This window comes from Mus caroli, chromosome 7, assembly GCF_900094665.2.
Source record: "Mus caroli chromosome 7, CAROLI_EIJ_v1.1, whole genome shotgun sequence".
Taxonomy (NCBI): Eukaryota; Metazoa; Chordata; class Mammalia; order Rodentia; family Muridae; genus Mus; species Mus caroli.
Window position 1 is genome coordinate 99,547,637 of NC_034576.1, and position 27,023 is coordinate 99,574,659.

A 27,023-nucleotide genomic window follows, 5' to 3' on the forward strand; every position below is an offset into this window, starting at 1 on the left:
GGGAGGGGAGAGGGAGGGGGGTAGGGGGAGAGGGAGAGTGAGGGAGGAGAGGAGGCCGACTGATTTACTCATGGCCACACTATAGTTCATGGCAATAAGGATTCAATGCAGGGTTCTATAATGCCCAGGGAACGCTTATTCAATCTCATTCTGCTGGCCCTTTGTGGGCTCTGGCTGACACAGTAACAGCACCGGGCGCTCTGCAGCAGAGGTTCACCAGCTGCCCTGGGTTCTGCTAAACAGCTCCTGCTGCAGTGGTTAATTTGGCATCTGTAAACTCTCCCTGGCCAATCATCTTGTAGCAACAACTAAAGGTTTCCAGGGTCATTGTCACTGTTTGTGGCTGCAATCCCGGTCTCTGGTTCTCTTCATCTTATTTCTGCTGTTACTGTCCCCCACCCACAGCTTTGACCTGGTCACAAATGGCGGCATCTCCATCATCTTGAGATTCGAACGGGCACCCTTCATCACACAGGAGCATACCCTCTGGCTACCCTGGGATCGCTTCTTTGTCATGGAAACCATCGTCATGAGACACGAGGAGAATGAGATCCCCAGCTGTGACCTGAGCAACTTTGCCCGCCCCAACCCTGTGGTCTCTCCATCCCCACTGACATCCTTCGCCAGCTCCTGTGCTGAGAAAGGCCCCATTGTCCCAGAAATCCAGGTACCCAGGCTCCTTGACTACATCAGGCTATTCTTTTATTTTATTTGGGGGCAGAAGATAATCTCACAGGCAATGGCAAAAGAGAAAGTGCCTGTACGGGCCTGGGTAAGACCCCCCAAAGCTCACTTTGCCAAATCGCACCATGGGCATGGCATCAGATATAAAGACTATCTTACATGCTAAAGACTGGTGCATGCCTCCAGTCTGCCTGGCACACTGGGGCTTGCAATAAACTCCTTGGCTCTTCCTACCCTGTCTCCCTGTTCATTCTTCTTTGTTCTTCAGCTTTCAGAATCTCACCTCTCTTGGTATTTCTGCTCTAAGTACTTATAATAATAGCTTCTATGAATAGGAATAAGCCATGGGACCCCAAGTATTAAGCATTTTAATAAAGAGTAAATAAGAAAAATGTAACATGAGGTACTTAGCATGATGTCTGATACCTACTAAGTGCTCGATAAATTTTAGCTATTATTATTGCTAAGATTATTTAACACATGCTGCCTTCATGCCAATTAAGGATTGCTTTGGATCAAATCTACACACACAAATGGTTTACTTCATTATCATTAAAGGGAAGTAATCGAGAAAAAATGTATTTTAATCTGATGAAAATTAAGATAGATTCTTTGCCTAGCAAAGCCGTTCTGAGTTGGATCTCCTCCATCATCCCCAGTCTGATGTCTGTAGGCAGAAAAGAAGGCCAGAGGAAGAGGGGGAAACAGCAACACAGAAGCCCAGAGAAGCCCAGAGAAGCCCAGGTCACCTGCCTGCCTAATGAGACCTCAGCAATGTGCATGTTAATGGATTGCCCTGGTGCGAGTGGACCAGAGCATTTATACATTTACGTGTGTGTGTGTGTGTGTGTGTGTGTGTGTGTGTGTGTGTGTGTGTGTGTGTTTCACGCCTAGATGAGCAAACACATCGCCCTGGACATCCCCTGTTGAGCAGTTTCCAGTGTCGGTCCCCAATAAAAAAACATAACCATTTCTGAGTTCTCACTGTACAGAAAGCTCACTCCTTCTCGGAGATTCAGCGCCTGTCTCCTGTCTCAGTGGCCAGGCTGACCTTTTGTATGAAATGCTTGTCAGTAGAGACAGAGCTTGCTGGAGAGAAGTAATTTGTTAGTCAACCCTGGCTCGGCTCCAGCCAGACATCCTTTCCCAGGAGCAGGGACTGGGCAACAAATGAGGTTCAAGGTCAGACTCTCTTTACATTGTTCTCTGAGCTGGGTGCCCGCAGGTTCAGCGGGGGCACAAACCTTGCTTACTGTTAGTCCCACCAAACACCTAAAAAAACGAACTCTCTGTCTCCCCAGTCCCATTGTCATTGATGTTTGCAAGGGCTGGGATGTGGAGATTGTGATGGGTGCATTAGCAAAGGGAAATGTTTATGAGAGCATCAGGCCAGCACTCAAGCACTGCTGATGGCTCACCCGGGGGTGTAGCCTTCTTTGCTTGGAACTATAAACTGTGGCCTGAGAAGGCAGCCCTAGATTAAGCCCAATCTATAGCATTTCCTGTGTTTGAAAAAGCATCACAGACAAAACATCTACACCCTGCTATAGGATAAACAGAATGAGAAGGGCTCAGCTCCCCTGTAAACATGGGGTAAAAATAGCCACATCCCTTGAATGGACATGTTAGGCTCAATTGACTTAATGTTCTCTTCTTGAGCAAGAGCCCGGAGCATGGAGCTGTTGGCAATCCCCTGTGTTTGCCTTATGGTGATCATCTGGACTGCAATGACTGGTCCCTTCTTCAGTCTTCTCTGCTCATCTGGAAGGCACTGGGGTTGGGAGCCGCTGTGCACTGAAAATTCCTCTCTGGGGACAAACTGGGACATTGGAACAGGACCTTGTCAGGTTCTCAAGCATTGCCTGCTGATGTATTTGTTCAGCCTAGTGTGGTCTCTGTTGACCGTCCTGGAAAGGATACATTTAAACTACATCTTACTTTAAGAAAGCTCTAGGTAGAAACCATCATCTATCAGGCTCTGATTGCTGTCTACATTAGTCTTTCTTCATGGCAGCCCTGCTCTCAGCTCCCCGGGTACCAGCCATACCCTGCCCTGCCTAATGATGGCTAGGCACTTTGCAGAGATGGCCTTACTGGTATTGATCCAGTGAGGAAATGCAGATTCCCAGATTCCTTCAGTTTTCCTGACTGACACAGCTAATGAATCAAAGCTATACATTGTTGAGTATCCTCATGTGTCCTCTCAGGCCCATGATAAAATATCTTCATTGATGTTGCACTGGAAAGGGGTCCAAGACTCACACAGGTGAGTTTGTTAGTGCAGGTACACCGTGTAGGAACTGGCCCTGGAGACCAGGGCTAAGTCCTCCTTCTGCCTCTCCCATTCTCTTCCCTCTCCTCTCCCTAGCATCTTCCTGCTATTCTTCCTTCTCCTCTTCACTGCCTTCCCTTCTGCTTCCTCCTGTGTCTCCTGAACACCCAAAGGTCACAGGCCTTGGATGTCACTTCCCCCAGGACCCACAGTGATATCCCTACTATGGTCTGTCTGTGCTGTAGGCTCTGCAAGAGGAAATCGTCATTGCTGGCTGCAAGATGAGGCTGAGCTACCTGAGCAGCCGCACCCCTGGCTATAAGTCTGTCCTGAGGATCAGTCTCACACACCCCACCATCCCCTTCAACCTCATGAAGGTCCACCTCATGGTGGCAGTTGAGGGTCGGCTCTTCAGGAAGTGGTTTGCCGCAGCTCCTGACCTGTCCTATTACTTCATCTGGGACAAGACAGATGTCTACAACCAGAAGGTGTTTGGACTGTCGGAAGCCTTTGGTAAGTCTCCCCTGAGCACCTGTGACACAGGTTCCACACATTGGCCGAGACAGAGCAGAACCGAGAAATCCCTCATGAATGTGTCTTCCTTCCTTCCTTCCTTCCTTCCTTCCTTCCTTCCTTCCTTCCTTCCTTCCTTCCTTCCTTCCTTCCTCTTTTCAGGTCAAAACCTGCTAGGGCTTAATGAGGCTGTGAAACCTCAGTAGCTATCCATAGCCCAGAGGATACATTGAAAGGCCTGAGTAAGCAAAGCCCAAGCACGGAAAGTGGTTACGGAACCAGAACAGTCCTCAGAAAGCACTATGGCACTGTGTGATGGGCTAAGATATACTGAGTGCCAGGAAAGCAGACTATATACATGTTATCTGGCCACCCTGCATCCATGCTGCTGAAACCTGAAATTAAAATAAAGGGGCCAAGGTTGGACTACCTCCGTATTTTCAGTTATAAGAGCTAAAGTCAGAACTTTGTGCAAGATGATTGGCCTTCCAACTTCTAAATTAGAGCAGGGTCCCAGAAGCTTCAGAGAGAGACAGTCAGTAGTCATAATCCCCAGTGAGACGACTGAGGAGCAAGAGCCCTGCAAATTCCTTCATCTCAAATCCTAGTCAGAGTCAATTGTCTTTGCCTAGCCAAGACAGAAAGGAACTGAGAAGCCAAGTTGCACTTAGGAAGGGAATAGAGAAGGGAAGGAAGGGGAAAGGAGTTGTGGGAGGCAGGAAGGAACTGCAGGGATCTCTTGAGCCCCTACTCCATGAAATACTGTAGATTGAGCTTAATGCATCAGACACATTAGCACCACAATGAATCCCACAGCCACATCCTTTGGAGGATGCTAAGGTACCAACTACAGTGACACCCTAAGGATGCACAGATAGATGGAAGAGAATTAGATCCATCCACATCTTCGTTAGGATTTGCATCCCTACCCTGTGACACAAAGGCTCTCTGGGACCAGAAATGCCATATCTCACCATTCACAACCCTTCTATCATGTGTCATCTACAAAAATATAGCCAAGGCCCTAAGGCCCCCCTCAATGACATGAGCACATTTAGTGCCCACTTTGCAGTTTCAGAAGGTCTGTGCTGTGAGATTCCAGCACTAGGGCTCATTCTGCTGAGATCATCATTGCCAGAGGTAAGGCTCCTGACTGCCACTGAAACTTGGGCACTTGGGCACGTTGTCTAGCCCTACTCCTCTGTTAGGTGGTTAGCAATCTTTTCAGGCGTCTGTGAACAACATTCAGAGGCTAGCCAGTTATTAGATCTTGTCTCAACCACATGGTCAGATGTTGCCATCTAGAAAACAATGCCCTTTCTGAGGAGTTACTCAGAAGAGATAGCTTGCCTGTCTCAGCTGATGCTCACCTAAGCCTGAGCTTCCACAGAGACCAAGCTTAGGGAAACTCATAATGTTTTGAATCATAGATGACTGAAAACAATCAACCTCTCAACTGAGTGTTTTTCTTTAAGCATCTCCTATGACATCAGCTGGTCTTAGTAAACATGATGTCCAGGGGGAGAGTAATATTTCTGGATTGGACAGGATGCGATTCTCATCTGATTGAACATTGTATCACTCTCAATTGTCTACAGCCACAAATAAGGCTTCAGTGAAACGTTCATAGGATACTATAGAGTGTGGGTCCTTAAAATGCATATAAAAGCCAACTTCTCTCCACACACATGTATACACACACCCACACATACATATGTACTCACATACATGTGGATATTACCACAACATATACAGAGCATTTTAAAAGATTATTCCCCAGAATCAACTCACTTGGGTCTTTTTGAACTATTTAACTTTTCCTAATAATGTGCAGTTGTTCTTTAAAAAAAAAAAAAAAAAAAAAAAAAAAAAGCTTTTAAGCCCCAGCATCACTGTGTTGGTATTTGGTATTTCACGCAGTTCTAGTTCCCAAGTAGAAGCATGATCCTTTGTATTTGTCCTATAATAGCTAGTCATAGGCCTTGCCTGTGGAGCTGAGGCTCAGAGAGGACACTTTGCTCACCTGTGCACTTTGCTCTTATGTCCCTGTAGTTTCCGTGGGTTATGAGTACGAATCCTGCCCAGATCTGATCCTGTGGGAGAAAAGGACAGCGGTGCTGCAGGGCTATGAAATTGATGCCTCCAAGCTGGGGGGCTGGAGTCTGGATAAGCACCATGCCCTGAACATCCAGAGTGGTGAGTAGAATCACGGGGTTCCTTGAACTAGGCTAAGGTGGCCTCTCCTTTGCTATCCTGTTATCCTCACACACACACACAAAAAAAAAAAAAAAAAAAAAGAAAAAGAAAAAGAAAAAAGAAAAGAAGGAAGAAAGGAAGGGGGAAATGGGGGAAGCATACAGTGAAAATATGGGCTCCAAGGAGATCCATCATTTAGAAGGTTGTCAGAAAATGACAGGTGAAAGCATAGGATACCAGAGAGACATATAGAAGTACTACATTCTTTGTCATCAAAGCAACAATGGAGAGAGGATCCCTATGCAGCATCCCAAAAGGTCTAGGATTAGTTCTAGTATCAAGTAGGAGATACTAAGAGAGTGAGCAGCCACAAGTGAAGGAAGTGCAGCTCTGAAGAAGAGTTCCTGGAGAGGAGGTCCATTCTCTGTAATTTGGGCTGAGTGAGATGGAAGAAAGAACTCCCAAAGTTCAGGCATAAGCAGCTGGAACCTGGAATAGTATGAAAAGTATGGCATCAGGCTTCATCCACAGTGGGTGTCACTCATATCTGTACATTAAGAAACCCAATCTGACCCTCTTTTGCCTTGGGACAGGAGCCATAGTGACAATGTTGTTATCTTCTGCCTAGTATTCCCTAGGCAGGGATAGTAACAATGATGGTTATTAGGGGTAGTAACAATGTTGCTTATTAGGGGTAGTAACAATGTTGCTTATTAGGGGTAGTAACAATGTTGCTTATTAGGGATAGTGACAATGTTGCTTATTAGGAATAGTGACAATGTTGCTTATTAGGGATAGTGACAATTTTGCTTATTAGGGATAGTAACAATGTTGCTTATTAGAGATAGTAACAATGTTCCTTTCTTCGGACTAGTCTAAAATTGGAAGGATGCTTGTCAATCCCATAGCATGTTTAAAATAGAGGTGAAAAATGTACAAAAGACTTGTACATTCCTATGAGTCTCTAAAACAGGGGCAAAAGACAAGGACTCAGCACATGATAAAGTTAGAAAATGACAACCCAGAGCTGCGTGGTACTGATAGAGAAACAGGTAGAGTTGTGGCAGATCAGGAAGTTCAGAAGTGACCCATGACCAGTAGCACGGGTCAGAGGTGAACAGAATGGTCTTGAAGGAGAAGCACAAATGTCAGCAAACATGAGAAAGAATTGCTTAGCATTCTTTGTCAGCAGGACATGAAAACCGAAACCTAGCAAAGTCTATCTTACCCCAGTCGGAATGGCCAGCATCATCAAGATCAAGTCAGGAAGTGGAGGATAAGGACAGTATATTCAACATACAGTTTATTTTCCTCAGAATTAATATAAAAATAAACCTTTAAAAATAAATGAAATGGAGGAAGGAAAACAATAATAGAAATGGTACAGGAAAGGAAACCCTTATACACCATTGGCAGGAATGTGACTCAATGTTCCTATAGTGCAAAACAGTATGGAAGGTCCTGTGACAACCACATGAGAGGATGCCCCAAAGAATGTTACTCACCCTACCACAGAGGTGCCTAGACATCATGTTTACTGCTACACTGCTCACAATAGCTACATTATGAAACCAGCTTAGCAGTCCATCAAGAGATGAATAGATAAAGAAAATGGGTCTTATATAATGGAGTCTTATTTAGCCATAACAAAGAACAAAATTACATTATTTACAGGGAAATGGACAGGACTGAAGAAGATAATATTAAGTAAAATAAGCTCAATTCAAATACCTTACTTTCCTAATATGAGGAATCTAATTTTCCCCTCAAGTGATGTAGAAGCAGAAAGGTATCTGTTTAGGAACAAAGTGGAGATCAAGGCTAGAGGGGAAAGAGAAGGCAATGGACAAGGTGAATGGGATGAAAGTACATGGTGTGTATATGAAAATGGGGAAAACAAGAAAGTCGGTTTGGCTCTCAGTATCCAAAATTCTGAAGTAATAGAGCTGTGATCAAGCTAAATTTTGTTTCTCACTCACTTGCAAACCCTGGGAGGCAGATTATCTTGGGCTGCAGGCACAGAATGTGTGGCTCCTCTGTTCTCCTTGTTTGTTTGTTTTAAATTTGTTTATTATTATAATTAAGTACGATGTAGCTGTCTTCAGACACACCAGAAGAGGGCGTCAGATCTCATTATGGGTGGTTGTGAGCCACCATGTGGTTGCTGGGAATTGAACTCAGGACCTTCAGAAGAGCAGTCAGTGCTCTTATCCTCTGAGCCATTTTGCCAACCCCTCTGTTCTCCTTGTTCATCGTGGCTTTTACCCCAACGTCACAGTCCAAGGTGACTACTTCAACTCCAGCCTGCGCATCCTTGAGGATGTAGGAACATCATCAAGGAGAAGGAAAAGGACCACGAGTCAGGCCCTTCTAGTGTGGGGATGCTGCCCAGCAAATGATCTCAGCATCGATACTTAGGAGCCACTGGCCAAAACTCAGTGACAGATGAGGCTGCTCCACGTCATGATTGCTCCAGGCAGACATGTTCCCAGCTAGGTGTTAGGAATTATGTTAGCTACAGAAGAGGAAAGGGTGAATGGGCCATCTGTGGATAATGGGGAAAGACTTGCCTTACACCCTGTGCAAATATAGAAACTTCCTATTCTATAGAGAGAGTATCACGTGTCATGAGATACATGCTTCAGAAACTAATACTAGAGAAAACGCTTCAGTGTATTTAGAAAAACTATGCCACACCTCCACTCCACACTCTGTGCAAAATAAATTTAAATAGTTTTCAACATCCAAATGTGAAAGTACTCTAAAACTAATAGAAGAAAGTATAAGCCAGTTTTAAATATCAAGGAAGGATTACAGAAAAACCTAAAAGGCACAGACTTGGATTTAGAAAAATAGCTGGTTAGACTAAGTAAAATTTAGATTAAACCCATTCAATAAAAGATATGGTTCGAGCAAAGCTAGAGAGAGTGTGGCACACAGAAAGGGGATTCTTGTGACCTACAGGATCCCAGTCCCACTCAGCTATCATAGAAACAGGCATAGCAGGAGAGACAGTTCAACCTAGAGGCTGTGGCCATACACAGATGAAAAAGGGTGGTCAGGAATGGAGACAAGTCACCGAGGTCATTCAAATGAGTCCCTTCATTTGGTTAGTGGGAAACTGAGAGCCCAGAACAGTGTGAGTAGTAAAGACACTTGAAATCTCTACAGGCTATAGGATTATCCTGACAACTATAAAACCGGGTAAAAACCTGGGTCCATGCTACTGCGCAGACACTGTGAGCTTCCCTCCTCTCTTTCAGTAAACATTTAATGGTATCTACCGTATGTCAGATGCTATGCTAGGCACTGGGGATGTAGAAATGAAAATGACATGAACTCTACACTTGAAATTGTATTGGTGGAAAGAAGGGCAAGAAAGCATGTACATTTAAGAATTTGTGTCGCACACAGATTCAGACTGAGTCCAGGGGAGAGGTATTAGCCTGGATGGTCAAGAGCTACACCCTAGGGCTGAAGAGAGAGCGCAGTCAATAAAGTGTTGGTCTTTAAAGCACAAGCCTGGGTAAAAAAAAAAATGCCAGAAAAAGGTGGGCACTGGAATGAAGGCCCAGCCAATAAGAGCCTATGTTCTTGTAGAAGACCTGGGTTCTATTCCCAGTATCCACACAATGGCTCATAGACATCTATAATTCCAGTTCCAGGGAATCCAATCCCCTGCCCTCTTCTGGCCTCTACAGGCAGCAGGCACACATGTGATACACATACATACATGCAATCAAAACATTCTTATATATAAAACATATCTTTTAAAATGTTATGCATGGTGAAATAAGCTTTCAATCCAAGCCCTGAAAAGGAGAAGACAGAGCGATCCCTGGGGATCAGTGACAAGCCTGCCTAGCTTACTTGGCAAGTTCCAGGATATGAGAGGCCCTGCATCAAAAAATTAGTTGTCCTCTGGCCTCTATATGCACCTGTACACACCTGCACACACATGCGCATGTACTACCCATGGGCACAAGTGTGTTCATGCAGACACCACACACATACATGAGGGTGGCAGAGGGTAGATATATTTTGGGTCTGCCTACTTCCTGTCTGTGGGGCCTTAGCTAAACTGCTGGTCTATTCCATCTATCACAACAGTGGTTAACAGTGCCACCTCATAGGCCTAGAGTGAGAATTCAGTCAGTAAACAGTGGAGCCTCTCAGGGAACCCTGGGTTTCACTGTAGTAGGATAAGTCTCAAAGTGTCTGGCCACAGCCGCATATGCTTTGCTAAATCAAGATAACATTGGCCAGCCAAAGGAAGAGGGACCCAGCCTCTGTTCCCTCCCTTACACGCATCTCTCCTCATCCCAGGCATCCTGCACAAAGGGAATGGAGAGAACCAGTTCGTGTCCCAACAGCCACCGGTCATCGGCAGCATCATGGGCAATGGGCGCAGGAGGAGTATCTCCTGCCCCAGCTGCAATGGTCTTGCTGATGGCAACAAGCTCCTGGCCCCCGTGGCCCTCACCTGCGGCTCTGATGGGAGTCTCTACGTGGGAGACTTCAATTACATCCGCAGAATCTTCCCCTCTGGAAATGTCACCAACATCCTGGAGATGAGGTATGTAAGGGGATCTCTTCCCTGTGGTTCCTTGTAATGGTCCCTTGCCACTATGAGGCCCAGCAGCCCTACCCATAGGGTCCAGAGAAGTAGGTCAGGACAGAATTGCACCTGCCAGACACTGGGACTTTTCAATTCCCAGCTCCATCAGGTGCTGCCCCTCCTGTGCTCTGTGAGGAAGACAGAGCGTTGTCCTTCATGTCCAGATGATGTGGGAGGCTGCTGACAGCTGAAAATGAGTCACCTCGGAGCCACCAAACCTTTTTTTTCTGCATTTAACCAATAGAATCAGTTACAAGGGTCTTTTTGTAAGGACAAAGGATTCACGGCAAGTAAATGTCACCCATTTTGGCCCTGTTCCTTAGTGTTCCTCAGAGGCAGTTACCTCTGTCTGGCAAGGGTTGAGATAAAGTGAAGCCCAAGGCTGATGTGGGCTCTCTGGGTGGAGCAGAGCCACAGGGAGAGACTCTCGCTCCTGACCATGAATGATGGAGCACAACAACTCTCAGCTGGGGGACAGCTCTTGAGTTTGCATTTTTCCCTATGCCCCTGAGCCAGATCCCTTTACAACCAAAGCCCTGTGATGAGGTGGGCTCTATGGTTAAAGGGAAACTGCGATTCAGAGACAGGGGAGACCTACTCTCAATTTCAGAAGAAATTTTGGAAATCTTTTTATAGCTATCCTGGAGCAAAAAAAAAAAAAAAGAAAAGAAAAGAAAAATCCACCCATATCCTGGTTTGGGATAGAAGGGCATCCTCCAGAGTGGATGGCAGGGCAGTAGGGCTCCTGCTGTTAACCAGTGTGGTGGTTCTGCAAGGCATTGCCTATTATCAACCTTTGGCAAATAGGGGGAAATGAGCTCAGAGAATTTAAAGTGCATGATGTTCAAAGTCCAGCATCTAGAATGGTGAACCCAAGCCTAGAAGACCGATACACAGCCCTGCCACCCACCGGGCATGAGAGCTGTTCCACCTTGTAATGATATCCTCTGCTGGATAAGCATCTTAGGCAGCTTTCACGTAAACAGAGGCAAAGCACGCTGACTGGCTGTCAGACGCCACTGTCCTAAGAGCCATGAGCATCCCATCCCCACACGGGTCAACTGCCCATGCTGTGGGCACCTAGGACATGGCCCGTCAGGGGGGTGAGATACCTGACTCCAGGAGAGTGTTCTTTACCCCTTTTCTCTGTTGTGAGGTTCATGCACAGGCACTGGTCAGGGAAGAACTCCTTGACCGTACTTGCTTCCGTCGGATGAACCTAATGAGGCAAAGGAGCAAAGGAGCAAGGGTCAGCTCAATGTAGCAGAAACGCTGTGTGACTTTAAGCCAACTTTAAATTCAGGGCCTCCCTGAATTTCCATATCCTCCAAATAAGACATCTTAGTTCCTCTCTCTTCTTCCCACTACTGTTGAGAATTAGGCAAGAGGGGATGATGGGAGGAATAAACAAAATTAGGGAAGAACTCTGTATTATCATCCTGACATATCTTCCTGCAGTCTTTTCCTGCTGGGCTTTGTCTCTGTGTCACACCCTCCCTAATTACCCTCATTCTCCAGGCCCATGCCACATTTTGAGTAGACTCTTGGTAAGCTCCGCACATTCTGAAGACTGTCATGGAGAAGCAGGCATGCAGAGACCCGAAACAGCAAGCCTGTATATCTCTCTGAGTGCATGTCTGTGCAAAGAAGAGAATCAACCGCTCCTATCTCTTCCGAGCCCCCGCTGAAGCAGCACACTGTGTCAGGCCTGTCCTCTTCCCAGAGTCAGCGGTATGGTGCAGGTGGAGCCGGGCCTCCTCTGTGATATGTAGCTGCTTATAAGTGAACTCACTGACAAGGAGTATTCAATATAAAATGTATCAGTGTCATGGCTGCTAAGTCTGTATTTATTACAGTGTTGTACAGTACCATTGCTGTCAAGTTTTCAGCTGCTAATAATGCTTCTAACCCTGCTGCTAACACCTCGTTCTTTCTTCTATTCCCTGCTCTCCTGTCTTCTGTCAGAAATAAAGATTTCAGACATAGGTAAGCCAACCAGTGGAGAATTTCCTGCTTCTCCCCTGCCTTGTTGCATGCTGTATGGTAAGCCACACCTGTCAACTTCAGATGTCTCAATGACAAAGGAACCCTGTGTGGTTAGAAGCTGATAGGAGATAATTGATGCAATTAGAACACCCAGCTCCTAGTGGTGGGGTAGGTGGCAAAGATTCGAATTTCTTATACCTGTGGTAAAGTGAGACACTTGTCCTGTAGTCTATAGATGTGGCAGGCTGGAGTAATAGGGGAAGTACTTGAGTGGCACCACCTACTTAATTCTTAGACTAGCACATCATCTAGACTGTTGAGTGAGTTTCTGGCCATGGTGGGAAGTGCCGAGATCTTCTTGCACAGGTGAAGAGTATGAAAACAGATAGGTTCCAGATCTCAAAGTCAGAGCCTTTAGAAGGCCAGGGGTCCCTGAAGAGGCTCTTCCAGACAGGACATCACAACAGCTTCATGCAGAGAACAGACTTCACACAGAGCTGTGTCCGCATGTGGATTTGAAAGCTGAGTATGAGCAGACAGAGCCACAGGGGAGACTCTCAGCAGCCTGCATAAGACTCAGACCACAGTGGTGCATGGGATGGTCCTATTAAAGAAGGCTCTATGGGATAGTGAGAGCCAAACACAGCCTGAACCAGTAGTCATTTCTGAATTCACTCCTGTATGTAAGTAGGTATGCGTGTGTACATGTGTTATTTAAAGCAATAATTCCTGTGTGTACTTGCCGCATAGCAGAGAGTTAGACAGCTCACATGAATACCATCTTATGTCTCCTCTACCCTGTGAGATAGACATCTGCGATTATTTCCAGTTTACAGAGGAGGGGACCGAAGATCCCCAGAGGTATAGCCCCAAAATAATTGCTTCATCTTTAAACTTTCATTTTTATCTTGAAGTTATTAAAAATTACTGTAAGGAACAAAAGGATCTCTGCAAATTATTCAGCCTTTTCAGGCACAGAGAGAAGTTCCAAAAATTGCTATGGAGAGACATGTTGCCAGTGGTTATAATAACTGCTACAATCTCCATTACATTGGTTTTGTAATTAGCATGTTACAATTTATTTTAATTATGATAAGCATGATGATAAGATGCCTCCATCTTTCCCCAAAAAGGGGATCTGAGTCCTCTTATAGCCAATGATACATATAAGAAGGTAAATTCAACAGAGATTGGAACCAAAAGTAAAAACAAGGAAGAATACCAGTGATCAACTTAAACTCTAAGTGTCAGGGTAGCCAGAGCAATCCTAACAACATAACTGATGTCCTGGTTCACACTGTCACCAATGGGAAGGACAGGATTGCCATCTGTTCACACTGAAGCCCATGTCGCATGAGCTTCCTATGGATGAGACTGAGCTGCTCAGGGACCTGTCCTCTCCATTTCTATATTGCAGAGATATGCTTCCTGTATGCCTTAAATTAAAACCTGGCATCTAACACTGAGTCATTCAGTCCATGGTGACATCCCCCCAGGGCATAGATGTAGTACTGGCAGACACAGCTGGGAAGTCTTGCACCATGTAAATTTTCTGGTTTCAATTCTCTATCAGTTGAAAAAAAATCATGATTTTCTGTCTGTCTGTCTGTCTGTCTGTCTGTCTGTCTCTCTCTCTCTCTCTCTCTGTGTGTGTGTGTGTGTGTGTGTGTGTGTGTGTGTGTGTGTGTGTGTGTGAATATGTACAGGTTTGTGTGGCCGTGTGAGCTTCTGACCTTCAATGACCTTTTGAAACAGCCATAGAGTATGGAGTCAAAACCAAGCCCCTGGCTTCTTTCAACCCATTGCTTTCTTAAGTGAGAAAAATTAATCTATAAAGTAATGCAGAGTGGAAAGGGAGACTCACCCATTCCTAATAAGGGGGGGGGGCAGGAAACCTGAATTTCATCTGTAATCTTTGACTGGTACTGACTGATATTGACAAATTCCTTCCTCTCTCTGAGCCTCAGTGCCTGTACCCTTAAGCGAATACTGGTTAGATTAAAGAAGTTCTCAACGTTTCTCTTCGTCATCTGTCAGCTGCTTCGGTTTCTTCCAATAGCGGCATTTGGTTCCACGGGAATCTTGGCCTGTGTGTACACCCCCAGGACAGACTTATCTGTCTTTGACTTTTTCAGTCTCATGCCACCTGCTATCCTGTGCATTCCCAGTAGCAAGAGTCCCTTCAGCATCTACTGCTGTGGACCTGTTCAGGAAACAAGCATCCTTATGACTTCCAGGATTTCTTCCCTGGGGACAGGAAGGGCTGCTAGAAGCTTGTTCTGAGGCATGAAGTTAACCTCCCTCAAACAAAGCTGCACACATTGTACTAACTCAAAGAGCCCCTAACTGTCATGGAAAATAGCAAGGCAGAATTATGTCCAGAATACACAGCTATTATTCACCAACATAAATATTCTAGAGATTTGTTAGGGTCACCAGATTTAGGGGCTGGGGACATAACTTAGATAGTAGAGAGCTTATTTAGTATTATTGAAGAACTGGGTTAAAAAAAAAAGAAATGAAAGAACTGGGTTCGATTCTTAGCACCACAGAAACTGGAAAGGATGCTCCAGTCCTCGAATCCTACTACTTAGAAGATAGAGAACTGAGGGACACAAGTTCAGGATCATCCTTAGCTACCTGGTAGGTTCAAGGTCCCCTGGAATATATATGACCATGTCTTAAAAATTAAAAACAAAACCAAAAAGCCGCCATTTATTAAACATCCTGGTTTTTACTGGAACAGACACTATGTGCAGAGGTTTCTGTTCTTTGTATAGTTCTTATTCTCAAAATAACCTTTGAAGTAGATATGATTGCCCCATTTCTCAGCTTAAGCACAGAGACTCAGAGCAGCAAAGCAATCTGCCCAGGTAAATGTCCTCAGTGGATGGAGTTGGTGTTTGATCCTCTGCCTCTCTGGCCCCAGCACTCACCTCTGCCTACTGGTGGGAGCAAGTGAGCTACTTCCTGTCAGGGCAGCATCCAAAGTGGTTAAACGAGGCTCCCCGCTCAAAGGAGATCTTACTCTAGGACCAAAGGAGGTTTCTCCCTCAGAAGTAGAAAAAAGATTATCTTTCACCACAGGAGACTCCCAAGTTCCAAGTCTCTACCCAGAGCTTCCCCACTTCTTCCTAAAGAGGGAGGGCTGACTTCAACTCACTAACTTCAGGAATGCTTCCCCAGCCAAGATTATACTCCCAGAGCTAGAAGACAGTGTGAGACCTTGGAGTTCTCTGCAGCAAGCTCCAGAGTAGGGCTGTGATCTAGTTCTGCATCTAACCCTGCTCAGGGTCCTGGCCATCAGACCAGGAAAATGCTCCCTGTCCATGAATCTGGTCCTAGGGCCTCTGGGGCCTCTGGGGCCTCTGGGGCCTCTGGGGCCTCTGGGGCCTCTGGGGCCTCTGGGGCCTCTGGGGCCTCTGGGGCCTCTGCCACAGGCCATCCTCCATCACGTGCCTTCAGGCTTTATGGTTTGTAGCACATCCCTAGGCCTTTGGTATGCAGTGCTGATGTGCCTGGAAACCACCAGCAATGCCAGGTCCTACACTATGGAACTGAAATCTGCATTTTGGTAATGTCTTCAAGAGCATCCTCTGAAGTTTGAGGCACTCTGCTTCATGCCCAAGTCTGGCTCTACCTAGGACTCAGAGATCTCAGAGGCAGAGCCCAGCTCCCGTCAGACACGCTTGTTCAGGCTACTTCTAATTTCCAGATGATTCTGAGGCATAGAACCATCAATCTAAGCTCACTAGCAATGGATGCTTCCTGTGTATCCTTCAGCAACAACACCAAGTTCATTCATTCATTCATTCATTCTCCCATAAATTCAGCAGAACTTTTCAGAACATTTCCTCTGAATCTGTGTAATGGGATCATTTAGGACTTGAAGCCAGTCCCTATCCTAAAAGAGTTCAAGATGTTCATTGTAATGGTAGAGGTGGTGGTAGTTTATTTATACGGATGTTTTGCCTGTATGTATCTGTGTACCACATGCATGCAATACACTTGGAGGCCAGAGAGAATATAGCATCCCCTAGGGCTGGAGTTACAGTTGGTTGTGAGCTACCATGTGGGTGCTGGGAATTGAATCAGGCCCTCTGGGAGGTCAGCCAGTGTCCTTAGCTGCCGAACCATTTCTCCAGTTCCAAGTTCAAGGCTGTATTGAGGAAACAGACAACTCAACAGAGAAGAACCCGTGAAAGTGCCACAGAAGAGAGATCTGCCACAGCTCTAGTGGGAACTCGAGGATATAGTGCACTATAACAGAAAAGCGGGGTGGAGTGGGGCAGGAATGGTAGCTCAGGTGAGGGAGTGCTTAGCCGAAGCTCCTGAGACAGGCAAGCCAAAGGGGCCCTGGAGCTCTCTTCCATCCATGCTTTCAAGGATTGCATGGCTCCCAGCAGATCATCGGGCCTTCAGGATGCAGGGCTGAGGTGTTCAGGGAACGGAGGCAGCTGTGTGGGGAAATAGAAGCAGACCATGGAACGTGAAGCACGTGGAGATTGAAATCCACTCGGCAGCTTGGGAGCCTGCTCAGGCACTATCTCTGTCCATCTCGGTTTTCTCAAATGGAAGAAGACAGTCCCTACTTAATGTGTTAGTTACAGGGGGGAATGAGGCCATGTGTGCCAAGTGCAGACACACAGACTAAGACAGAACCCACATCTTTCAGTGTCAGGTACATCCCAATCCATGGCATTAGCTCTGTCTCATGGGCTGCTGGGGCTGCAGCCCAGGAGGTGGGGGTTGGGGGAGCAGAGGAAACACAGATACAGTGCAGCTCCCAGTGCTGGCTGGCACAAGGAAGAACTGTGCAGCTAGGGATGTAGTTCAGTTGGTAGGATGCTTAACACAAAGCCCTAGGTTTGATCTCCAGCACAAATAAAGCCAGGTTTACTGATGTACATCTGCAGTCCCAGCACTTGGGAGGCAGAAGCAGGACAATTAAGAGTTCAGGGCTATCCTCAGCTACATGGTGAGTTGAGCCCCTGTCTAAAAAACAAACAAACAAACGTGTGTGTGTGTGTGTGTGTGTGTGTGTCTGTGCATCTGTGTGTCTAAAGGCCCATGTGTGGGCAGAGCAGAGACCTAACCACTGGACAGCTGATAGTCACTATTTCATTGTCGTACCCCTACTTAAATACTCACCTCCTCCATTCAGAGCAAGCAGTTTTCCTTCCATGCTGACCACCATATAAGCATGAGAGATGCAACCCTAAGTTTTCATAGGATCTAGGGCAATCCTGACAAGGCCACCATCGCCTGGAATTCACCCCACTTGAGAAGTTCCACGTGAGTGACACTTCTCCAGGGCAGTGCAGGGCTATGTGAGCTAGAAACTCAAGGGGCTAATTTAAATGGACAGGGCCCTCCATTGTACTCCCTTGGGGTCCTCTCTCTGCCAAGGTAGATAGCACCAGTTTATCATGAGTGATGCACACCGAAATGAAATAGTCCCCCTGCCTCCTGGCTGTCACAGGGAAGCTGGGAGGCCAGGATGCTCCAGCACGATGGAGCAGAATTTAAGGTCATTGTATTTTATTAAGCTAGGATCAGGGTTGTCTGGGAAGATTAAATTTGTGCCACCTTCTAAGTCCCAAGGGAACGTTTCACAATAAACAGGACGCCTGTGCTATTACTGCCAACCCCATGAGAAGCAGAAGTCAAGCTAAGTGATTTTAATGCAAATACCACCTATATAAGCTGAAAATGGACATGTCATCTATTTAAGAGAAGCCACTCTAAAGCACTGGAGGCTGCAAGTCAGTCATTGGAGATGCAGACTGGATAAAAATCTAGCCGTTTCTCCTTAAAGTACTGAAAGGTGGTATGAAAGACGCCAGGCCTTGTGCTTGGTGTAAGACATACACTAGTACGAACCCCAGGCCACAGAGGAAAAACAGCCAGGGAAAGGTGGCAGAAAAGGTCCCTGGGTGGCTGCCTTGAGAATAGATAGAAGGAACAGAGCAGAAGAGTGGATAGAGGCAGGACCAAATGCATCAAGGGGCCTGGTATGGGTGTTGCTAGTGTGGGATGTCTGAGAGGAAGGAAGATCTGTGCTTCCTCTGAAAGTCGGGAGAGTGTTGCAAACTGAAATATGGAAATAACCTGGTGAGGTTTGGATCCGATCAGAAAAATGGTCTGAGGAAGAGAATCCTGGCCTCATTTGTTAGGAGGCGATGGGATAGCTGTGTGGGGCTGGAGAGGAAATGCCAGTGCAAGAGTAGCATGTCATGTGGACCTCAGGGAAAGAAAACAATAAGAGAGCCTCAGTCTAGACACCTGGCTCTGGCCCAGGAGATACCACTGAAGCAAGGGACGTTTCTACTCATGAGAAGTCAGGGCCAGACTAAGATGCCATGGCCCTAAACACACACACACACACACACACACACAGAGAGACAGAGAGACAATGACAGAGAGAGGTACAGATACACAAACACACACACAGAGACAGAGAGACAGAGAGAGGTACAGATACATACACACAGAAATTGGTGTACCCACACACAGAAATACACACAGAGATAGGTGTACACACAGAGAGAGAGAGAGAGAGAGAAAGGTACAGATACACACACATACACACAGAGATCGGTGTACACACACACACACACACACACACACGTACACCCAACACACACACAAAACATACACACGGTGCCTCAAGTTTCACGTGTGATAAACACCAGTTTATAAAATTAAGTTTTTCAAAGGACCTGGATTAATCTCTATGCTTGATAAATGTACAATATTGACATGCCGTTTGAGTACAATATTGACATGGTCAGACCACACACAGGAGCTGAAAATTGACATCACAGTGGGCTCCCAGTGGTAAGCCCCGCATCTATGTGCTCTAGACTTGGAAGAAGTTGTAATCAATCCCCCTAAGTAGTACAGTCTGTACCTAGCAGGAGATGCCTACCTGAAAGTCATCTCCATAGGCAAGCACAAGCACCACTATTCAGCAGCAGGCATGATTGCTGAGTGCCTTCTGTGTGCCACACATCATACTACATGTGAGACACATGTGGTGTCATGTGAATGGTTCCAATTCTTTTTTTTGATATCATAGTTTAATTTTTTATTAGATATTTTCATCATTTACATTTCAAATACTATCCCAAAAGTCCCCTGTACCCTCCTCCTGCCCTGCTCCCCAACTCACCCACTCCCGCCGCATGGCCCTGGCGTTCCCCTGTACTGGGGCATATGATCTTCACAAGAATGGTCCCAATTCTTAAGCAAACACTAACACCGCTATCTTGTAGATGAAGGAAGCTGGAGGTCCCGGGGCCCACGTTTCAGCACCCACAGAATCCAGACTGACCTGGTTTCAGGCCCTGGGCATTTTCCAAGGGAAATATCCCTTGCACATTTCTCTGCGATCTTACTTCTTTCCCATTACCAGAACCCACCCAGGTTTTGTGACTTTCTTCCAGAAACAGACTCTATCAGCGCTGCTCCTCTGCTGTTTCTTTTCCTTGAGTTTGCTTCCAATTAGAAAGTGACCCTACCTCTCATTCTACCTGACTGCAGGATGGAGACACCTAGGCTCCTGATTAACCCACCCTTAGGAAGGCCTGGAAGTGGGGAGGACACTGGCAACAGCTGGTGGCAGCTTTAGCCAGTGTCTCACCTGTCAGTCTCAGGATGGAATTGGAAGTCGCTGTAAAAACCTTAGTTGTTTAAAGCCAAGCACCTCCATGCTCCTATCTTGGGTTAGCAGGTCTCCTATGACAAGATTCATTGATAATCTTTTATGTTGGACTAGAAAGATGACTCAGTAGTTAAGAACACTGGCTGTTCTTCTAGAGAACCTAGGTTCAGTCTCCAGTACCCACATGGCATCTCACATCTGTCTATAATTCTGTTTCCAGTGGATCCGATGCCTTTGTCTGGCCTCTGTTGGCACTGCACAGTTCACATGTGTACATGTAGGCAAAACACATAAGACAATACACATAAGAGGGAAAAAAAGTATATGTTTAGCATTTGATGTAGGCAATCATTAGCAAGAGGCCTGGTGGGTTTGTTTGTTTTTTTTCATATATATAGTTTGTATATATGTGTGTGAGAGGGCACAGTGTGCACAAGTAGGCATCAGATATGTGTATATGCATATAGAAACCAAAGAACAACCTTGGGTACCACCATATACCCTTTTTTCCCTTTGAGTCAGTCTCGCAATGGCCTAGAGTTCATCAAGGAGTATAGGCCAGCTGGCCAGTGAGCTCCAGGATTCTCCCATCTCTGCCTCCTAAACACTGTGATCACGCAGACATGGCCCCACAGCTGGCAGGGGTTGGTTGGTTGGTTGATTGGTTGGTTGGTGATGATGGTGATGATGGTGATGATGATGATGATGTGGGTATTGAACTCAAGTTCTGGTGCTTGCAAGCACTTTACTGGCTGATCCATGTCCTCAGGCTAGGCAGGGGGGTTTTGCATTAGTAATTGAAAGGGGAGAGGTCATTAGGCCAAGCTCTCAGGCCACCCTCAATGAAGATAGCATCCTCATTAGAGCATTTTGCTTAGATTTAAGTGGGTTGGAATTCATGTTATATATCCCCATCTAAGTATTAAACAGGCCCAACCCTTCTTAGTTCTGAGATCAAATGAGACCTGGCATGTTCAGGATGGTATGGCCATAGTCGTGTTGTGCGTCTCTAGTTATGTGATGGAGAGAACAAAGTGCTCACCCTAGCCCTGCCTCTCTTGCAGTCACAGCCCAGCACACAAATACTACCTGGCTACAGACCCCATGAGCGGGGCCGTCTTCCTGTCTGACACCAACAGCCGGAGGGTCTTCAAGGTCAAGTCCACCACAGTGGTGAAGGACCTGGTGAAGAACTCCGAGGTGGTAGCAGGGACTGGTGACCAGTGCCTCCCTTTTGATGATACCCGCTGCGGAGATGGTGGGAAAGCCACAGAAGCCACGCTCACTAACCCCAGAGGTAAGGCTTTGCTTTTAAAACAGTAGCATGTGTTTGTCATTAAAATTGTGTCTGTCTGTCTGTCTGCCTGCCTGCCTGTCTGCATGTCAGTGTGTTTATATTTGATATAAGCAATTATCAACAAGAAGCCTGGGAGGGGGGAAGTGTGTGTGTGTGTGTGTGTGTGTGTGTGTGTGTGTGTGTGTACAGAGGAATTGTGATAATTCTACCTGCTGGAAACAACCCCCCAGTTAACAATACCTGTCTTTCCTCCTGTCTTTTTCTCTGAGTGTTTGTGCACATTAGTCAGTGCAGTCAAACAAGATGAAGCATCAAGCACACTCTGTTAGCAAGCTGCTTTTATCTAAACGATGCCAAATGACTTCTCCATGACAGTAAATAGTCTCCTAGCTACTCATTTTTAACAGCTGTGTAGGATTCTAACAAACCAACGCTCTATCCCTTGAGCAACTCCCTCCCATCGGATGTGCAGGATCTCCCTCCATCATTGCTACGCAAAGACATTGTCCTGTGTCTTCCATGCATATAAGGTAGACTCAGAGATGAGTCTCTAATTTTTCATTCACCAAGTATATGCCAAGTGCACAGAGCTTCAGAATGCATAGCAAAGCTCACCGTAGCAGAATCGTTGACACTTGGATGGTAAGCGCTCTGATAGAAGAGAGGAGATACATACCCTGAGATGCAAGAAAAAAGAGCTGTCCATGGGGGCTCTAAGCCAGGAGAAACCTGAATGCCTGGAGACTGAGGAAGCTTGACAGAAGAGAAGCCATCGTTACCAAGAGGTGTCCTTCAGTAAGGGCATTTACTATGTAGCAAGTCCTAGCCAAGGACTTGTAGCCTCTAAGCCTCAGGGACCTACTCAGTAAAATCAGGGTAATAATACCATCTACCCCTACCTCCTAAGATTGTTTTGGGGGTCAAAGTTGACATATTTCACATGCTGTCCTGTAAAACTGTTAGAAATAATTAAAGAGGACCTGGTTTCAAATCACAGCAGTAGACTCTTGAAAAATCATCTGTTCAAATACAGGCATTGTTATCTAGTAACTGTGTGATGTTAGTTTCCTAACCTCTCTGAACCTCGTTTTCCTCCTCTGTGTTATAGGATATGCACAGTCATACTCCAATTCAAATGTCAGGAATATAAATGTCTAGGACAGATAGCTAGGTACATAGTAAACATATCCTCACAGGAGATTCCCTATTAATATCACTACCATGTGTTAGGTAACCATGTAGCATCGTATAGCATCGTATAGCATCGTGATAGACTGTCTACCTAAGTAATGAAATGGTCAGGTGACAACCCTACAGGTAAGCATTGTGTCACCAGTGGTTCAACTCTCTGCTAGCTGTGATTCCTTGGTACTGACTGAGCAGTGAAGAGCAAGCCCAGGCTTGCATTGTAGATTTTCTCTGTCTCTAGATGGCCCTCAGACCTCCTCTTCTCTGCCTCTAGACGGCCCTCAGACTTCCCCCTTGGAACCTCAGTTCCCCAGTTTGTGAGTAAGCAGGCTAAGCTAAATGATCCCGAGGCCCCTGTCAGCTGCACCATCCTACTCTCTTCAAATTAAAACCGTTTCTTGCTGAGAGATTTTTCTTCTCTCCTGGAATCTCTCCGTTGTTCTGCATGCCTGTGGTCCCCTCCCTCACCCACACAGATGGAGTGGCAATACCATTGCCCAAAAGCCTGTAATTAACCCAGACAGAAATGACAAGGGTGCTGCAGTTTGCAGTCACTTTGCAGGAGGGAGGAGAAAAGATGTCCATCTATTTAGCACAACAAAAGGAGAAAAAATGAAGTAATTAATCAGGGGATAGATCACTTCTATTAGCCTGCGCAGCCAACTTTGTAAACAAGAAACCCAATTGTTCATGGAGCGCTCATCAGTCCTGGCAGATGGAAGAGAGAGACAGGGCATAGCCAGGCAGACAGGCGGCAGGACTGACTCACGTGCTGCTGCTTACAGGAGGAAATTAATTGACATTCTAGGCAGGACCACAGCAAAGACTCCCAGCCCTGAGGCTGCCTGTGCATCGGTGTGAAGTCCTTTCCAGCTTCCTGGTCTCTTAAAGAGGGATGGAATGAGTGTTCTGGTGTGGCCATCACTAAGAAGTCCCTGGAGGCCTTATCCCATCCTGATGGCCTGGAAGCCACAGAACATTGTTGTTGCAGTCAGAATGGTCATTAATGAGTATTGGGAGCTAAGAACTCCAAGCCAGCTGTTTCTTCCCAAGCTGCTACCGTGTGTGTGTGTGTGTGTGTGTGTGTGTGTGTGTGTGTGTTCTAGACACAATCATGTGTAGTGTTTGTAGGAGGCCATGTGTACAATCACGTGTAGGAGACCAGAGACCAGGGATGTCATTCCACGATTTTGATTTTTATTTTCTGAGACAGGACCTCTCATTGACCCAGAATTCAGTGAGCCCCAGATCCACCTGTCTCCACCTCCCCAGTGCCAGGATTGTAGGAGCACTCCCATACCTAACTTCTCTCAGCTCCCCACTTTACCAACTGAGCTCTCTCCCTAGCCTCCCCAGTCAGAAGCTGTCATTCCACACAGCAACGAGGAGGCCAAGAGTCAGGGGTGATGCAACTCAGCCAGGAGCCCCCTAACTCAGCAGTGCCCCCTCCCCATGCCTCATCTAACCTTTCTCCCATTGCCTGGCCAGAAGACAAGAGAGCGTATCAAGATCGATCCTTCATGTCACCACCTCCCTCCTGGACCTGTCATTTCCCATGGCGCTTCATGCAGTTCTCACTCAGTCCTGTGCCTCCATTTCAAAACCTGTCACCCTTCATGGGTGGCAAGTACCACCCAGAAATTCTAAAGACCCTGCCATCTCCGGGGTGGTATCACCAGAAGTGAGGCCAAGAAAAGCCCCTTAGGTGGTTCTGAAATGAGTCCCTGGCCAGGAGGAATGACCTCCTGTGTGGCCTTCTATACCACCATCCCTCAAGGTGCCCTTCAGAAACACAAGTTTCTCATGGGGTTTTCTCAAGCATCCACCTGGATGTGCCATAGGCTCCCTGCAAGTCCTTAGGCCTCAGGCAGAAATGCAGGCACTAAGCAGTCCTTTGATCTAATAAGTAAACAGATGCCAAGAGGTCCAGGGACTGGGCCCCCACCCCCACCCCCCCACCCCCGTGGAGAAAGCTGGCAGTATGAAATGGCCCAGCAAGTGAAAGGATGCTGAATGACAGCCGGGACCCCATTGTCAGGGTGCCTTCCTCAGATCCTAAGTCAACAAGCCCATTCTTGATGCAGATCCGAAAGATGCTTTTCAGTCTGTGTTCTTATAATGACCAATGAAACCGAAATAATAAGGGTAGGTAAACTTAGAGTATGATTGTCTTGGAAGAAAAGAGAAATTGTTACTAAAAAGATGATCCATGACTGTCGTGTTTGCAGGACTTCAGACATAAGGTAATTTAAATAATTCACAGAGACACTGGAAATGTCTTTCCTACCTCGACTTCAAGTCCTTCACAAACCCAGTTCTCTTTGTACCCAAGTGAAAGATAGGAGCCTCTTATAGCAGCAAAGTGGGAAGACAGAGCCTGAGGCCTAGGACACTGGATTTTTATTCCTGGTTCATAAGACCCTCAGAGCCTTGGCACCTTCCTTGCTCCCTGTTCATCTGTAAGAGATGACTGGAGTCGTTGAGAGTGTAGCTCAGTTGGTAAAGTGCTTGCCTGACATGCACAGAGCCCTTGGTTCAATCCCCAGCACTGTGTAAGACTGGGCGTAGCTGTGCACACTTATAATCTCAGCACTGGGAAGGTAGAGGCAGGGAGGTTCAAAAGTTCAAGGTCATTTTCTCTATCTGAAACTTGAGGCCAGCCTGGGCTATATGAGATCCTGTCTCAAACGATAATAATTTTAGATGTTGTTCTTATTTAAAAGTAAACAAAAGTAAGTAACAAATAAACTGTTAAATAACACAGAAGGATCTTGAGGGACTTGGGATTGCTCAGTGCTACAGTGCTTTTAGTACAGATCCCAGCAGAAGAAGCCGGGCGTGGTGGTGCACGCCTTTAATCCCAGCACTCGGGAGGCAGAGGCAGGTGGATTTCTGAGTTCGAGGCCAGCCTGGTCTACAAAGTGAGTTCCAGGACAGCCAGGGCTATACAGAGAAACCCTGTCTTGAAAAAACAAAAACAAAAACAAAAAATCCCAGCAGAAGGACAAAGAGCTGGACAGGAGTAGATGTTAAATCTTCTGTTTAGCTCCCTCTCAGATCCAATGCTGAATTCCTGTTTTGCCTTCTCCATCCCAGGAATTACAGTGGACAAGTTTGGGCTCATTTATTTCGTGGATGGCACCATGATCAGACGCGTTGATCAAAATGGGATCATCTCCACTTTGCTGGGCTCCAATGACCTCACCTCGGCCAGGCCCCTCAGCTGTGACTCTGTCATGGAGATTTCTCAGGTGAGAAGACATTGTCTCCCGGAACCCTGTGTGCATGTGTGTTCTTCCTGCCTCTTGTCACCTGGTCAGCCTGATGACTACTCCTCTTGACACTGTTCACGCCTTTGAATGGAGCCCACTTGGTTCAGGGCCTGTGTTGAGTACCCAGGAGAAGAAACCTCCCCAACCCAAATGCCCTGGAAGTTCACCATTAGCTATGACAAGTGTGTGGCTGGAGTGGGAACTCAGAGGACAGTGGAAAAAAAAATCTTCCTATGGCCAGCAGACCAGTATGAATTTAAATTCCTATCTCTGAACTTCCTCTTTAACAATACATGCAGACACCTATATACTTTCAATAACATATGCTGCATAAGACAGGGACTCTGCCTGCCTGTTACCTCCTCTACTTTAACCAAAGTACCTGGGACACAGTCAGAGCTCAGCCAATATTTGTTGAATAGTTGTTTGGACCCTAGCTGTAGATCCTTAGCTACCAAAGCCTTGGGGCATGGGTGGGCTAGTGAAATCTTTTGAACTTCCTGTATGGTTGTACGATGAAGTGATTGACAGGCGTCTGTATGGCGAGATTGCCTGGAAAACACATGCTGTGTATGAGCTCAACCCTGCTCATCCCTTCAGAGGTGGTGAATAAAAAAGCATCGACTTTCAGTAAGGAGGAGACATGGGTACCAGGTTTGGACTCTGGGTTTGCTGAATGGCATGAAAGGACAGAAAAGTGGTAATAAGTGCAAAGAAAGATGTCACTAAGCCTAGTGTGAGCCTGGGGTTGCAGCCCAGTTGACAGATTAGCATTCATAAGCCTGGGGTTGCAGCTCAGCTTAGCATTCATAAGGCCCCAAGTTCAATCCCTAGTTCCATATAAACTGGAAATGATGGCATGCTCCTGTAATCCCACATCTGAGAAAGGGAAACTGGGAACCCAATGGTCAAAGCCATTCTTGGCTACATGCTAAGTTCAAAGCCAGCCTGAGATAAAGACTCTGTCTCAAAGAACATTGGAAGGTCGAATGCCAAAGCAGAGGGCACTTTGAAGGGAATTGAGATAGGAAGCATGGGCTAGAGCCACTGAGAGGAGGTGTTCCTGTTGTGCCAAGGATTCTGGGCTTCAGTAGGTAGACAGCAGGAATGAGACCCAGTAACTGGCTATCCAGGGTTTCCTGCATATATCCTGTGATGACTTGGCAAGGACCAAGTCCTTAACTGCCAGAACCTGGGATCAGAGCTTGGCCTGAGTTTGATCCGTGAGCATCCATCCTGCTAACATTATCAGAGCCTAGGGCATACAAAGAGGCCGACAGGAACCCTCTCTCTCAGCCTCACTCACTGTGCCTTCATCGGTCACTAACACA

The 27,023-nt window shown here is 46.4% G+C and overlaps 1 protein-coding gene across 3 annotated transcripts in view; it reads left to right on the forward strand.

Annotated features, from left to right (window-relative positions):
* The window catches only part of Tenm4 (teneurin transmembrane protein 4), a 699,747-nt gene that overhangs the window by 631,637 nt on the left and 41,087 nt on the right, over window positions 1–27,023 (forward strand). For all 3 annotated transcript variants that reach the window (XM_029479436.1, XM_029479435.1, XM_021166324.2), the window contains 7 exons: window positions 406–667; window positions 3,202–3,469; window positions 5,522–5,665; window positions 9,992–10,241; window positions 12,249–12,269; window positions 21,000–21,232; window positions 25,517–25,671. In XM_029479436.1, the coding sequence (XP_029335296.1) occupies window positions 406–667; window positions 3,202–3,469; window positions 5,522–5,665; window positions 9,992–10,241; window positions 12,249–12,269; window positions 21,000–21,232; window positions 25,517–25,671 (1,333 nt within the window). The remainder of the gene's footprint in view (window positions 1–405; window positions 668–3,201; window positions 3,470–5,521; window positions 5,666–9,991; window positions 10,242–12,248; window positions 12,270–20,999; window positions 21,233–25,516; window positions 25,672–27,023) is intronic.